The sequence below is a fragment of the Aquarana catesbeiana genome, linkage group LG01, assembly GCF_042186555.1.
Source record: "Aquarana catesbeiana isolate 2022-GZ linkage group LG01, ASM4218655v1, whole genome shotgun sequence".
In the NCBI taxonomy this organism is placed as follows: domain Eukaryota; kingdom Metazoa; phylum Chordata; class Amphibia; order Anura; family Ranidae; genus Aquarana; species Aquarana catesbeiana.
In genome coordinates, this window is record NC_133324.1 from 508484203 (window position 1) to 508500622 (window position 16420).

The window sequence follows — 16420 nt, forward strand, 5'->3', positions numbered from 1 at the left end:
TATCCTGCTTCTAACTAATACACTGCTTTACTTCCTCCATCAGCTCATTCCCCACAGCTATTACCTTTTGTATCAATTGACCCTCCCTTTTTAGATTGTAAGCTCTAATGAGCAGGGCCCCCTGATTCCTCTTGTACCAAATTGTAATGTAACTGTAATGTCTGCCTTTATTTTGTTAAGCGCTGCGCAAACTGTTGGCGCTATATAAATCCTGTATAATAATAATAATAATATTAATGTGACCTCCAGCTGCTGCTTCTGCCAGGGCTCTCTGAAAGTCCCTGTTTCTGCCAGACACATGTGTCATAGAGCCTTTTACATGTAGGTTGATTGCTGGGACTTGCAAGATACCACCCATGGACTTTGCCAAATATGGACTCTTTCCTAAGCAGGTATGCTGGGGCAGCCACAAGCCTGTAGTTAGGGATTAGGGATGTTAGGAAAAGACTGCACTTTATGTTGAACTGTTATCTTGTGATTCGTGTGATGCCGCATTATTCCAGTAAAGCTTTTGAAATGTTGCATTTGTCTGGTCTGAAGCTACTAAAGGGTTGTAATGTGAGTAACTGGCACACATAGTCTACAGATGGGTCACAAACACATTGGGGTATGAGAATATCAGTACAAAGAGCTAATACAGTGTGAAGATACAGTGGCTACCAAGGGTAACAAAGGTTTGGCAAGCAGCTTGTCGTAGCGTGTAAATGTGGCAGGTGAGAAAGCCTCTTGCAAAGAGGGAGCTGTTGTCGGCACGCCGTCTGCAGCGATCGAGCCCCATTAGTAATGGGAGCAGATCTGCACTGCCAGAGACCTCAGCCTGTGCATAAGTATGTTTCATGGTTATGCAATAGAGTTTGTTTGTCAGCTTACCTGTCTCCATGTGTTCATCTCTAGAGGCCAGCTGACCCTCACCTGACTGCTTTTGTAACCTCTCCTCTAGCATGGCTCCACCCCAGCTCCTATCAGGGAACCCTATATTAACCTGTGCACTGCAAGCCAGCAGTGCTGATTAACCATTGTGTGTTAGCTTTCATGTGTACTTGCTGTGTTTCCTACGTCTGATTCCAGTTACCGACTTTGGCCTGTTCTTAACTATTCCTGTCTTCTCGTGACCCTGACCTTTGGCGTGTCCCCGACCATCCCTGTTTGCCTGTGACCCTGAACCTTGGCGTGAACTCTGTTGTCCTTGTCTGCTTGTGGCCCCAACCTTGGCTTGTCCCTTACTTTCCTTGTTGTTCCAGCCTGCTGCCTCCTTCCTCTTCTTTTGTAGTCTACCGTGAGCGTGAGCTGTGAGACTCTGGGGGCTGCGACCTGGAGCCAGACTGCAGCGCAGTCCATCCTCACCACTAGAAGCTCTGGTGAACACCTGCTGGCTCTTAGACTCCTCGCCCTGGGGATCGGTGTCAGTGATCCAGTAGACCTGTTTCTTGAACCTCCCAGGGTTCAATCCGCAGCAGTCAGTCCTAGAGTCCACTACCTAGCGGTGCACTTCTGACTCCTACAGAGTGCATCTGTCACCTAGCCTCAAGGTGACCTGACAGTATGGAAGAGGACGAGTTCATTAATTGCATGCATGAAATCCACTTTATTTGCTCAAGTGTATATGATGCTGAGTAAAGGTACCCCTTGTGCTAGGCAAGTGACCCTATTCTAGGTGCCTGGAGTAGCCCACTCCTATGTGCTTGTTTTGTGTAGGGGGAACATAAAAAGCTATTATAACTACCACTTACCTTCTTCCTCGCTTCCCCCAGCTACACGACCAGTATCCCTAAGCCGCTTCTTTTCACCCATTTGTTATCCACAGGCACTCTGACATCGTCACGTAAGGACGGAAAGGGCTGACGCAGAACCCATTTTTTAATAACAGCAAAAGAAACTGAATGAAAACTACAAACTCTAAAAAATGCATCAGGTAACATTGATGTCTTTATTACTGATGTCTTTATAGCAGCTGCCATACAGTGGGATGTCATATTACATAGAACTACCCATGAGCTTTAATATAATGCTGGTTGCTTAACCAAATGTATAACTTGCCTAATAACACATTATTACAAATCTCTCTGCTTAGAAGGTATATATTTACATATATACAGTACATATATACACAGTAAAAACATTATTTCATGACGCAATCCGTGCTTGATCACTGATTGATGCTGAGTTATAAACATACAATTCAAGCAGAACTTTTTCATCAGGTATATAACATAAAACTTTCCATCTGGAGAATCTAGCTGCTAAAAACGGGATGGTGTCAATAGTTATCCTTCACCTAGACCATTTTTTCCACTTTAGATGGATTGGGGCAGGATTTCATCCAATGCCAGGTTCTAAGGCCCATTTCCAATGCTGCAATTCACCTACGTCTTGGAAAAAAAAACTGCACAAAACAGCAAAAGAAAATCTGTACTTGTATATTTAAAGAAACATTTCCATCTTTGGGTTTCTATGGGTCCCATCTATGGGCAGCCTGCTGCTTTTTCCCTCCAGTTCCTAGAAGACAAATGTATGTCTTCTAGGAATGTATGTATGTATGTATTTCCTACGTATAAACATATGCATTCCCTATGCTCCTCAGCTCCATCTAGTGGTCATAATGTACACAGCATGAAATTGCATTTGACGGGCGATGAGGAGGTTTTGTATTGCCTCCTCACCACCTGCTTTAGCCCCTTAAAGTGCCACACTTGCAGACCAGCCCATGCACTTGAACAGGCCACATTCAGCAGGTGCTATGCCCACTGAAAGCAACAGAAGGTACGATTCTTGCTGTGGCTGCAAAGCACAGCATCACAGCCACAGCATGTGTACACCCTCGGGCATTACCTCTTGAGGGGCTGTAAAACCATGGGAGTTTACTGCCCCCCCACCCCCAACCTAATGTGTGACCGAGCACTTACAAGATATGAAGTGGGTTTGCAAAGGTGTTTGGCACACACAAAATGGATTTATATTCTTTGTGGGTATTAAAGAGAAATCTGAGACCTATGTCCGTTCTCTCGTTGTGCCTTGTATACTAGCACATTATGGCTTAAACCGCCCAGGGCCTAATTTTTAAATTTTTGTTGCAGTTTACTACCGCTTTAACAAAATCCTCTTTGCCTCTCAAATTTTCCTGGATAAGTATTTTCAGACATTATCGTGTGCATGTGTGTGGCTTTAAGAAAAAAACTATTTTGTATGTTTATTTGGGGTTTAATCACTGTTGTGATTTGGAACCTGATGGAAAGTGAGGGGAAGTCTCCCAAACAGGAACACAGATACGCAATAAAAACCTTACAGTAGCTATAAACCTTCCTTGCACTATCCAAATCTAAATAAGTTTTGGCTGAAGTTTGGCTTTCAGTATGTTTTGTTAAATGTGTCCTATTAAAAAGGATATCCTGCAACACAAATTTTCCATTTCAAAAAGTTTGATCAAATTTCAAATTTTTAGTGGGGTCAAATCGACTTCCATTGTATAGCGCAGTGCGCAGAAAAGGTTTTCTTGAACAAAAAAAGCTCTAACAGCATCAAGTAGTTTTCATTCTAAAAACCCCAGAAAGTACTTTCAAAGTCCCACAATTACATGTTGACCCTTCCAGTAAAGTCCACCTAATGTGTTGTCCTGTGATGGTGTGGTAATGATGCTGCACTGCTTCTAATTTCAGATCATTGCCACTCTGATGGAGGCTGTGTCTTCTTGTAGCTTATCAACCAGCAGGTGGCCACACCTAGTCTTGCCCACAGCTTTTTGGATTGACAGCACCAACTCTTTTGCTAAAACTCTCCCACTGTGAGCTGCAGTGCCTGGGAGGGGAAGCATGTAAGACGCAAAGAAAGGATAATTTGGTTCAATCAAGGATGGTAAATGCAATTTCTGTTCCCTATATAAGGCACTTATTATATAGTAACTGGACTTGGGACTTGTTTAGGCTGTTAATACAGGAGCCTTTAGTTGTACCGTCACGTTTCTTACAATTGTGCTAGCTAAAACACATTAAACATTTTGTGAATGACTGATCAGATACACTGTCCATTGTCATATTTTAGACTGCTGAGACCATGCTTTACTATTATGGCCTCTCAGGCATATGTTAATAGTAAAAAAAAGCATTCTGATTGATTTGATTAAAAAAACCTGCTCACTGGCTGGGCACACTTGAAACACTGGTGACAGGACTCCTAAAGCTTAAGTTTCGTGAAAGGCGTACGCTGCTTCTTCGTTTAATTGAACTCTCATTTGAAGAACCTGAAGTGATTTCTGTGACTTGCTGGCAGCATGCAGGTGGTTGCATTCCTGCCCAACTACAGGCACAGCATAGGAGTGCAATTATTGCCTTGCGGACCTCTGAGCTTCTCAGTGAATAAATAAGTGGGTTAAAAGCTGAATTCAAAACTGCTAAAGCCAGAACCCACTCAAGTCCCAGGGGAGATTGGCAAGAAGGAGGAGTACATGCAGAATCCACCAAAAGAAAGAGAAAAAGTGGGCTCCAGCAGAGGACAAAACAGCCCAAGATGATGAGAACGGTTTGAAGCAAGTGGAAGGCACGTCGACTCTGGTGGGTGGCTGCTACACGTTTGGCACTTGTACACACAAAGTAATATATAGTGCAGTAAAAGCCAATTATACCAAGCAGAGTAATACCTAAGAGTCCAAGACTAAATACAATATAGTTCCTAGAATACAGAGGAAGAAGGCTGGAGCAATCTTCGATGTGGCATAGGCAGTTCCATCCAAGCAAAGGTAAGGACCCAACTGCAGCGGCTAATACCCAGCTTAAGATGATCAGTCCTTGAACTCGAAATAGCTTGGCAGGTTGCCGCTCTGCCATTGAAATCACCATGGTACTGTACCGCTCCACAGCAGTTATCAATAAGCTGAAGGTGGAGGCAGCTAGAGTGGTAAAGAGGAGACCCTCCCTTAGAAACCAAAGTTGTGGAGTCAGCCGGAATGTAGTGGGTCCTGAGAGGCAGATGTTAAGTAGGTATGAAATGCCAGCCAGAAGATCACTGAATGCAATGTTCGTTAAACAGCAGTGAACCCACCGCTTTAAGCGCAGAAATCTGAAAGACAAAAGAATTAGTAATTACCATCCCTTAATGACTTCCATCATAACATGTCTAGAAATGTGTGACAGGTTGTACAAAAGAAATGCAACTCGTATAATGTGACATAGGATGGCACATTACCTATGACATCCTCTGTACAAAATTCAGCCAAAATTTACTGGGCACCATTCACTCTAGTCCAATTAACTTGTAAAAGCCCTTTATCAGGGAGAACCACCTAAATGTCCACCATAAGGGCACAGTAGGTGGCACATAACACCCCCCCCCCCACACACCATGGTGCCTGCACCCCCTACTGGGTACCAAGAATGCCAAAAGCTCAGTGGCCATCAGTATCAGCAATTAGTGCTTGGTGGGAGGGGTACATGGGCGTGAGTAGCACCTTTTTTGCCCTCTTGCCATTGGGATAGTAGCCGTTGGTGGGGGTGGCATGCTGTAGAAAAAAAAAACTCATAATAACAAATACATTTAAACATTGTAATACTGAAACTGTGTAAACCATATTCAAACTATGCAAAGCTCAATTTGGAAGATTTGCCTGCCATATTAAAACCTGCTTTGACAGATTACTGTAAAAGTGACATTCACTCCATATTTACCTGGTGCATATTCACCCTATTATAAATAAACTGAATGTGGGCAATAAAAAGCCAGGCCAAAGTGGTCAAATGTCAGAAGGGCAAATTGTTATAAAAGTTTCATTGTTGAACTCGGCAGCAAATATTTCCCCTTGGTCTTATTTGGGTATTTTTTTGGGAAACATTTATTAATGTTTCCTTAAAAAATTAAATGAATTAAAGGATATGTTACCCTAAACTTTCATATTCCTGATATATGTATGGCTGTTGTACCATGTACTTGTGTTAAAAGGTATCCTGTCTTCTTTGTATCGCATTCTTTGTGTGAAATACCTGGTGATCCTGGTAGTCCCCCTTCTTTGCTATTTCAAACTGACCACACTAGGCATAGAAGCTCATCCACCCTAGTGTGGTCATTTTTTTGGCTGTGCTGGGTGCATAGTCTGCCTGTTGTCTAGTGATCAGACTTGTGCTGGCATGCCCCAACACCAACACAATGTTTATACTGTAGACACAAATGTTTTGCCTCACATTTCTATTTTAAACTGAATGGGTTGTTTTACAAGGTAAGGGTGTACATATCTGGCTGTTTAAAGCAGTATTAAACTTGTTAAAAAATTTTTTAAACATGCCCCCTGCAGCTACATGCACCGCATACTAGCACATTAGGACAGACTTACCCGTCAAGGGAAGCCCTCTAGTGCTGCGCTGTCAGTGCTTCCATCTTCACCTGGTCATCCTTCAAGGTTAGCTAAGTTCGGCCACTTGCATAGCCAGGCCGCAATGATATCACTCCCATGTATGTGCACAGGAGTCACATCACCACAGCACAGAGCAGGTGTCGTAACGTACTCTGAGCTGAGCATGTGCGGCTCTATGTACGTTACCACTGACAGGCAGGAGGAAGCATTTATGGCAGAAGAAACTATCAGGGTTTAAGTTTAATACCACGTTAAGATTACCTTTAACAGAATTCATTTGTGCAGTTTCATACCTGAGCAAGGCCAGCAGCACCATGAGATTTTCGAAAATTATGAGAATGCTGATTAAAATGAAGAGTATGGTCAGGAAACTGACACTTGTCCTTGGTCGGCCATTTAGTCGCCCGGTCTGATTGTAATGCAGTAGAATAATGTTAATATTGCCCTTGGCCGCTGACTCCAGACACTGGCTGTGTGTCAGGTTCATCATGGTGATTGGGGACCAGAGTCTGAAAAAAACAAGCATTGGCAACATTTATGTAGAGGTTTTATTTTTAATATGCTTTGTTATAGCAAACAGTATCATTGATTTTAAATTCTGATTTTAAAAATAACTTTTCATAAAAAATTATTGGATCTATATAATTACCTGTAATAAATAAATACATTCATTAAATGACACTTAGTATCCCCAAACCCACATGCATTTGCTTTCCACCCACATCTTTGTACCCATACTACAGCATTCCTGCTGGTGGGATCCCAAATCACGTTGTACATCACCTTTCTAACTCAAATTCATATTCACCTGGACTTCTGCTGTATGATAGCTACTCCTGGATGAATAGACACGAGTGTGTGTGTGTGGGAGATTCAATGATGTTTTAAATGATGAAACCCTAATGATGGATGGACTCTTGGGTAGTTCTTAACTGACCAAAAGTCCCCATTGGAAGATCTCCCTTACATTCATTTTCTGATGACAACTCAATTTTCCTATCACTTTCAGAATAGTAATCACCATGGCAAATAGAGAAGACAAATATCCAAAGTGGGGATATACATAGCCAGTGGTGGCTGGTGGTCAAAATATGGGGGGGGGGGGGGGGGGTGTCAAGCAGACCTGGCCCCCTCACTCGCACTAGCACCACCCACCCCCAGCGGCTCTCGATTGATCCATTCACACTACACACTGCCAGCACCCCCCCCCCCACCCCCTGGCACTCAATAGGCCATAATCCTCTGGCACTAACACCACCACCCAATCACCCCCCATGCACAATCCATAGCCTTAGCTTACTACAGAAGAGGTGCAGGGAGGAGGACGAGGTGGTGATGCTCTGCTGAATCCAGAGTAGGGCTCCTAGGAAAGACTGCTGCTGGCATGGTCTTTGCTTCTCCTCTGGGCTGAACGGGAGGCGGGTCCCAAGACCCGTCCTAAGACTCCCAGCCCAATCAAGTCTCAGGACCGACTTCCTGGCCGGGAGGAAAAGCAGAAAGACATTAGCGAATATTAATTCGCTAATGTCACACAAGTGTGTGGGCTCAGGGAGCAGTGCTCTGCGCCCCGAGCCCACCTTTTTATAGCCAATTAGAGCCTCCAGTTCTAATCACGTGCTTAGAAAAAAAAAACCTAATTGAAATCCATGCGTCTAGCGCCTTACATGGAGATTAGAGGTCGGGCACTTGAATTAGGGGGGCGGTGTCCCTGCATCCCTAATGGACGGGCCGCCACTGTAGATTGCGATAAAACAGAAGTTCTAACCTTCACTTTACTTTAGATACATACCCTAAGAAAGGGTCATGTAAATACTTTTTTGATGCTGCCTCTAAAATACAGAAAAAATGCAGTCATCAGGTTGTGTTACTTAAAGTGTCACTTAACCCACATCTTAAAAAACTATCAATAAATGCTGTATTATGTGCTGTTCATACTCACTTATTCACTATAATATTCATTTTCTGTATTCTGCAAAAAAACACCTGGTTGATACTGCTGTTCTCTGTTTCCCCCTTCTGCCCAAGACCCCAATTCAGCTAGGGATTTTGCAGATCAGTGTTGGCAGCTCTACACATGCTCAGTTTTCAGTGCGTTTGCATGCTGAGCATTTCACCCTATCATACCTGAGCAGCCCATGTAACTACAGAGTTACACATGTGGGCGTATACACAGTGGTAAATGACAGCCCACTCCCTCCCTCCTCCTCCATGCCCACTAACCAGCTAAACACAATGGGAGTGGGATATTACATGTAGGAGGCTTCACCTCCGCTTATTCCGCTTTTTCTAAGACACAGGCTGGAGGGACGTGGCACAGCCTGTGACTGGCAGAAGTGCGCCTACACCATGTTATTGCTAAGAAATAATAAAGATTTGATTTCACATATATATTTGTATGACAATTTAAAACAGTTTATTGATATTAATTATTTACTTTTACTCTGTATTCCAAAGGCTGTTTTTTTTTATTTGAACATGTGACCAGCAGCAGAGGACTAGAGGCTCCTCCTGCTTATGTTTCCCTGCAGACAGGCTGGGAAAGAGCTGGGTCATGTGACAACTGTATATCGATTAGGAAAAAGATACTTGGATTTTTATTTATTCAAATAATTACAGTGAATTCAATTATATACAGAAATAGAAGAGACAATGTAAATTAAACAGTGTGTGTTTAATATCACTTTAAAGCGGTATTAAACCAAAAAACAAAAATTGTATATACTGCAGCTTACAAATCCTTAAATATGATTTTGTCCCCGCCCCTTGTGTTCCCCAGATATGGAGATCGGATGGCACCTTTACGCACAACCCTAAGTTGGTCCTACAGGAATTCTCCACTTTCTTCCAGGACCTGTACATGAACACAAACACATCTAGCTCACAGGACTTTGACCAATTCACAGACCACCTCCCTATTCCAGCTTTGCTAGAGCAACATAAGGAACATTAAAAAGGATGTCACGGTAGACAAAGTCCCGTCAGCTATTAAGCAGGCCCCTATAGGCAAGGCCTCTGGCCCTGATGGCTTTAGCACACTTTACTACAAAAAGTTTGCCTCTTTGCTTGCTGTCCCTCTGATGCACTACTTTAATGCTATCCAAAAGGGGTGGGGGTCAATGGGGGAGGCCCCAATGACCTCGATTCTAATAGAGCATACGTACTACTTATACTGAAGCCCCATAAAGACCTGAGCGATGTGGTTAATTATAGGCTGATCTCTTTAAACAACAACGATCTGAAGTTATTTACAAAAATGTACGCGAATCGTTTGCTGACTTTTCTAGATCGTTACATTCACTCTGACCAAGTGGGATTTCTTCCCCATAGGCAAGAGCGTTGGGCAATAGACCTTATTTCAATACTGCATTCCTCATGGGATAGAGAGGGAGCTAGACACGGGATGTTTTTATTTCTCGACATACAGAAGGCATTCGATTCCCTCTCACGGTCCTACCTTTTTTTGGGTGCTAGAACGATGGAACTTTGGTCCCAAATTTATTGCCTCGTTTTATTCTTTTTACAGCAATCCCAAAGCGCAAATATCATGCGAGGCCATGGATCGGAACAATTGCTATCTCCTCTGGCACTCGTCAAGGGTGTCCGCTTTCTCCTCTATTATTCATGATGGCGATGGAGACCCTAGCTATAGTGATTCGTCAAGATTGTAATATATTAGGGATAACCTGCTGTTATTTCTCACCTCCCCACACACCACTTTACCGCAGTTGTTTTCCCTGCTGGATCACTCTGGCCAGATTTCGGGCCTAAAGGTCAACCGTGCCAAATCAGAGGCCCTGAATAATAACCTACCAGATGCAGTGCAAAACAACCGACAGGCCTAGTACTCTTTTTTTGTGGAAATTTACGTTATGTGCCTACCTTTGGATCAGGTTGACCCCGCAGATTTCTTCGCTATATAAGGCCAACTATCCGGTACTATTTACTAAGCTGTTGGAGGATGTGAGGACTTGGTCTGATGCAACCCTGTCTTAGATAGGTAGGATCACCTCTGTAAAGCTGATGGTTTTGCATTCAGTAGTATTTTAGGATCCTACATTTTTCAGTACCAACAGAGACCTTGAGGCGATTCCAAACAAAAATCTTCAAATTTTTTTGGGGTGCTGAAGGCAGGAGACTGACCGGAGCTACTATGTGTGCACCCAAAGATTTGGGCGGCTTGGGGGTTCCAGACTTTCGTAAATATTATATTGCAACCCAACTTACGCATCTATGTAAACTACATCATACTTATTACAGGCCGGACTGGGTAAATTTAAGAGGCCCAAGCATGCTCTCCGCTGGCCATAGACTTAGTGCTTTGGACCCCATCCAGATATCAAAAGGCCATTTTGTGCCCCATGTTCTCCCATTCCCTTAACCTTTGGAGCTTGACTTGTAGACGATGGCCTCTCTGTTCTCTCCACACCCCTGTAGTGCCCTTATTCAATAACCCACAATTTCCCCCAGGTATGTCACCTGCTTAATTTAGCTGGTGGTTGAATAAGGAACATTATCACATAGGGAACTTCCTGGACCATAGAGGGGTGGACCCCTCTTCGTATTTTGTGCAGGACTTGGAGATGCCTCCAACTGAGAGCTTCCACTTCCAACAAATACATAATTTTCTTCACTCTTTACAGAAGAAAAGTCCTGACTTGGTAGTTTATACAAAACAGATGTATACAAGAGATTCTCCAGCGGGGCTGCATCTCCATGTTGTACAAATCTTTTGTCTCCCCTTCATCGAAACTCCCCTGTCAAATTGCTTGGGGGAGGGCCCTGGGAATGGCCCCTGAGGTGGAGGATTGGCAATCCTGGGCTGCACACCTACACAAGGGCATTATGAATGTTGCCCTGATCGAGGCAGGGTACAAGGTTTTTGCAAGATGGTACTTGGTACAAGAACGCCTTGCTAAGATGTACCCAGATTCATCACCCTCCTGTTTCAGGGGCTGTGGCCAGGTAGGTTCTGTCCTCCATGTGTGGTGGACCTGCCCCAAGGTCCGACATATCTGGATATGAGTCCACTCCTTAATTTTACTCAGTAACTATTGTTAACATTTCAAAAGATCCTTGGATTGTGCTACTCAATAAACCTGTCGATAATATCCTGAGACCTGTTCAGACTCTAATATACTACATGTTCTTGGCAACAAAAATAGCCATTGCAACCTCTTGGAAAAGACCTGCGATTGATTTAGCCCTCATGAAGGGAAAGCTGTCCTGGATCATGTTACATAAAAAATTAGTCAGTATCCTGCAGGACAAACAATCTTTATTTGAAAAGATATGGACCCCCTGGCTTTATTATCTTCAGGTCTCGGACACTTGAGGCTGATACCAGTTCGATGGCTGAAAGGGATTCTGGATAGGCAGGCTCTCACTCTTTTCTTCTTGTCTTGTTTTTCTCCTCTCCCTGTTTCCTATTCTCCCTCCTCTTTCCTCTCTCTTTATATCTTAGTTTTTTTAAATGTTTACTTTTTTGGTGTATTGTTGGCTCAACAGTTGGCCTTTTTGATTTAAGGTTAATTGTAAGATTTCGCTCATGACAAACTACCTCAGGAGATTTTTTCTTTGATGTCTGGATAGAGGAACAACTTTACTGACGGGTACTATAGAGGTTATATTTGGTCGATCACATTACTGTAGTTTGTCATACTCACTTGTGAACTGTTTATGGGTTCACAGTGAAACCCTTACCATCTTTTATCTACAACTATCGTCAATTTTTTTTTAAATCATGTACTGTTTATATTGACAGTTTAATTTTTTACTACTGTGTGCTACTCAACAATGACCTATCTTGTTACTCTAAACTTTAAAAGATTCATACAGAAATATGATTTTGTTTACAGATTCTTTACAGATACCCAGGATAAAATCATCATTAAAAAACTGCAGTTCCCTGGCATGTTAACAATAGTTTGGATGCCAAAATCTCCTTACTGTCATGCAATAGGCCTTATATATATCTGGTATACTTTGTAAAAATAAAACACAGGTACACATTAAATGATTTGTTGGTACATCAGCACATGGCTCTGAGGTTTCCTGTTTTCGTGATTTAGGCGTTGTTCAGACATTAAAGTGAACAGACACAGGAAGGGTGGAGTGCGTAAAGTCTCACAGGGCATGGCAAAGCTGCATTTTCTCTGCAATAATGATAACAATAATGTATTAGATTATTTATATTATTTCAGTGTATTTAATAAAATAATGGTTTATATATTTTCATTGTTTCAAAAAATGCAAGAGGGCCCTTGCACATTTGTTTTCAGATAATGGTATAATTGTAGTTATCATTTTGTGTTTCCCATAATAATAATTCATTATTGTCCAACTGTCAGTATTCCAACATACATTAGGTTAAAAAAGAAACAAATATTTCTGTGGTTACATTGGACCATGCCACTGTTTTTTGCATGGTTCATTTTTATCAATGACAAAAAACACAAATCACATGCATGAAAGAGTTTAGTCATCTACTAACTTGTTTTAAAAGGTGCAAGCTAAGGGGGCTACGTAGTGAGCTATTGACTGCAGACCATTATGCAGACTTTTTAGAATTTACTATCTGCATGCTTGCAGTATATAGTTTGTATATAATTTGGACAAATCAGCAAGAGCAGCCCCCATAATTTTGAGCTTACAGGTTTACTTTTAAAGGGCCAAAAAATATCAAATATGCAGTAAGGCTTAGCAACTCTTCAGACATAATTTCATCCATTGTACTGAGTGCAAGGAAATAGCAGTTCTCAAACTTTTTACATTTCCTAGCTCTCCCTAGGGTTCTAAAAATATTGCTTAAAGCTGCAAATCCAGATATATATATATATATATATATATATATATATATATATATATATATATATATATATATATATATATATATATATATATAAACATAAATGAATGCAGCCTTGTAATCATTATTACAATAATAAATGTATTTTTAAACGGAAGAAGTGTAAGTGTCTGAATTTGACCCGCTATTATTATTATTATTTCAGGTACTTATATAGCGCCATCAATTTACGCAGCGCTTTACATATACATTGTACATTCACATCAGTCTATCTAATGCAGTCTACTATACACTCTGTACAGTAGAGCTCAGAGAGGGTGAGATAGTACAAGGAGCTCCTGAAGTCCCATCCAAAAGTCATTAAAGAGCTGAGCTCTATTATATCTAAGACATTTTTTTTTATTTTAGAGACTCTTTAATGACTGGCATAATGCTACTGGATTGGCGTAAAACCAATGCCTATATTTAGAGAGGGATCAAAGTCTTTACCAAGTAAATAGAGGCTGGTTATTTTAACTTCTATAGGTGGGAATATACTTGAACATTTAATAAAAGACCACGTGGATGAGTTTTTGCTAAAAAATAATATTTTAAGCAAAAGTCAGCATGGATTCACAAAAGACCGAAGTTGTAAAACAAATCTTATTTCTTTTATGAGGAGGCAAACAAAAGCTTCAAAGTTCAAAGGAGTGGCTGTGGACATAGTACTGTATACTTGGATTTTTCCAAAGTGTTTGACACAGATCCCCTCACATGGCTAATGTATAAATTAATATCTACAGGCTTAGAATTTCAGTTTAAAAATGGATAGAAAATTGGCTAAAAGATCGGATCCAAAGAGTAGTACTTAGTGATTCATACTTTGAGTGGTCTAAGGTTATCAGTGGTGTACCCCAAAGTTCAGTGTTGGGACCATTACTTTTTAACATACACTATATTACCAAAAGTGTTGGGATGCCTACCTTTACACGCACATGAAATTTAATGGCATCCCAGTCTTAGTCCGTAGGGTTCAATATTGAGTTGGCCAAGCCTTTACAGCTATAACAGCTTCAACTCTTCTGGCAAGGCTGTCCACCACGTTTAGGAGTGTGTCTATGGGAATGTTTGACCATTTTTCCAGAAGCACATTTGTGAGGTCAGGCACTGATGCTGGACGAGAAGACCTGGCTCACAGTCTCCACTCTAATTCATCCCAAAGGTGTTCTATCGGGCTGAGGTCAGGACTCTGTGCAGGCCAGCCAAGTTTCATCACCCCAAACTCTCTCATCCATGTCTTTATGGACCTTGTTTTGTGAATTGGTGCACAGTCATGTTGGAACAGGAAGGGGCCACAAAGTTGGGAACATGAAACTGTCCAAAATGGAACTAAGGGGCCAAGCTCAACCCCTGAAAAACAAACCCACACCATAATCCCCCTCCAACAAATGATTTGGACCAGTGCACAAAGCAAGATCCATAAACTGTAATTCTTAAAGGGGCGCTGCTCCATACTTGTCAATGGAAGTTTATGGTTACCGGACTTCAATTCCCACAAGCCATTGCATCAATAGAGCTTGACTGGGCAAAAGAGAAACACTGGGGATCTTTTGCAAGGAGACACTGTGTCAAGAGGACCTGCTGTGGGATGTGCTATAGCCACTTCTGAGAGAGAGAGAGAGTGTCAAGCAGAGGAAACTTGCAACTAGAGCCTTACTACCTACTTCAGACAGAGAACAGACCTGCTGCTGAGGCTGCCAGAGACTGCACTTGTGTGATTCAGCATTGAGAGAACGAGCCTCCGGTACCTGACATCTGGACTGCGTGTGTGGAGCCGGACCCGTCGCCTGCCAGGAGTGGTGAGAGGAGATACAACTTTTAACCCCTTGCTACACTCAGTTCCACATAGACTCCCCTTTACTTAGCAGCCCTGCAGCTATAAACCACCTACTCTTAAAGAGACAGACTCTTATGCACCACCGACATAGGGCCCCGCCGCAAGCTGATCAACATTAATATTAAGGCACCAGACTTGAAACACCACCATCTAGGGGTCCCCCACTTAGGAACACTACAGATACCCACATCTTGGGAATCAGTTTAGAGTGCACTCAAGAACATTACCTTTGAGTTATTTGGGTCTGAATCTGCTCATTAATAGTTGTTTGTATTTCCTCCTGGTATAGGCCAAAGTTTACTTTATATAATTTTGCAACCTTAAAGTGTTCTATTGTTTGACACTAAGTCTTGCACTGTTTATCTGCTTTGACACAATACAGTTACTTAACTTATTATCTGGTAGTCTGTGGCCTTATTTATGTGCAATATTATATTGTGGTAATTCACTAACATTTAAGTTATTCAGGTGTAAATGGCCCTCTATCTCTAACCAGGTGTGTCAGTGGGGACTGAGTGGTTTTAAGAGTCGTGGCAGAACAGAGGACCCATCATCACCAACCGCTCCTGCAGGGGTAAGCGCTACACTAGCAAAGTGAGGTATAGACTCCAGAGAAAGAGAGACATAATTTTGCCCCTGTACAAATCATTGGTAAGACCTCATCTGGAATATACAGTTCAGTTTTGGGCCCCAGTTCTTAAAAAGGATATCGGGGAACTGGAGAAAGGGCAGAGAAGGGCAACCAAACTGATAAGAGGCATGGAAGAGTCAGCTATGAGGAAATATTAGCTGAACTGAAAGTGATATTAAAGGTGAATCAAAAAAATAAAAAATAATATAAAAAACTTTGTTATACTTACCTGCTCTGTGTAATGGTTTTGATCGTCCTCTTCTTGGGTCCCCTGCCACTGTTCCGTCAGATTCGTTGACCCGTCAGAATGTGTAAGAGAAGTAACATTCCGTCACTGCCATCTTGCTACACCCCGCACCCACAGTAAGGATACAGTGAGGAGGGGACAGCAGACATTTTGTTACACCCACCGGAGTTTTGCATTTTACACTTATTTATAACAGTAAACTGAGGTTATATAGTGAAATACAGTACTTAGAACTCTGTCTGACTGTTTAGATGTTGATTTTTAAAAGCAGCGGCAAGCCTTGTGATCTCACAGGTTTCCTAATCTGACAGAAATTGGCTGCTTTTAAAATTCAACATCTAAACATTCAGACGGAGTTCTAAGTACTGTATTTCACTATATAAGGTCAGTTTACTGTTATAAATAAGTGTAAAATGCAAAACTCCGGTGGGTGTAACAAGATGTCCGCTTGCCCCTGCTCACTGTATCCTTACTGTGGAGGCAGTGGCGGAATTACCAGGGTCGCAACAGTTGCACTTGCGACAGGG

The 16420-nt window shown here is 42.0% G+C and overlaps 1 protein-coding gene across 2 annotated transcripts in view; it reads right to left on the reverse strand.

Moving 5' to 3' along the window:
* Positions 1 to 1908: 1908 nt before the first annotated feature.
* Positions 1909 to 16420, reverse strand: part of S1PR4 (sphingosine-1-phosphate receptor 4) — a 90232-nt gene continuing 75720 nt past the window's right edge. For both annotated transcript variants that reach the window (XM_073593777.1, XM_073593768.1), the window contains exons 2-3: positions 6628 to 6843; positions 1909 to 5049 (exon numbers count right to left, since the gene is read on the reverse strand). In XM_073593777.1, coding sequence (XP_073449878.1) covers positions 4128 to 5049; positions 6628 to 6824 — 1119 coding nt within the window. In that variant the 5' untranslated portion in view covers positions 6825 to 6843 and the 3' untranslated portion in view covers positions 1909 to 4127. The remainder of the gene's footprint in view (positions 5050 to 6627; positions 6844 to 16420) is intronic.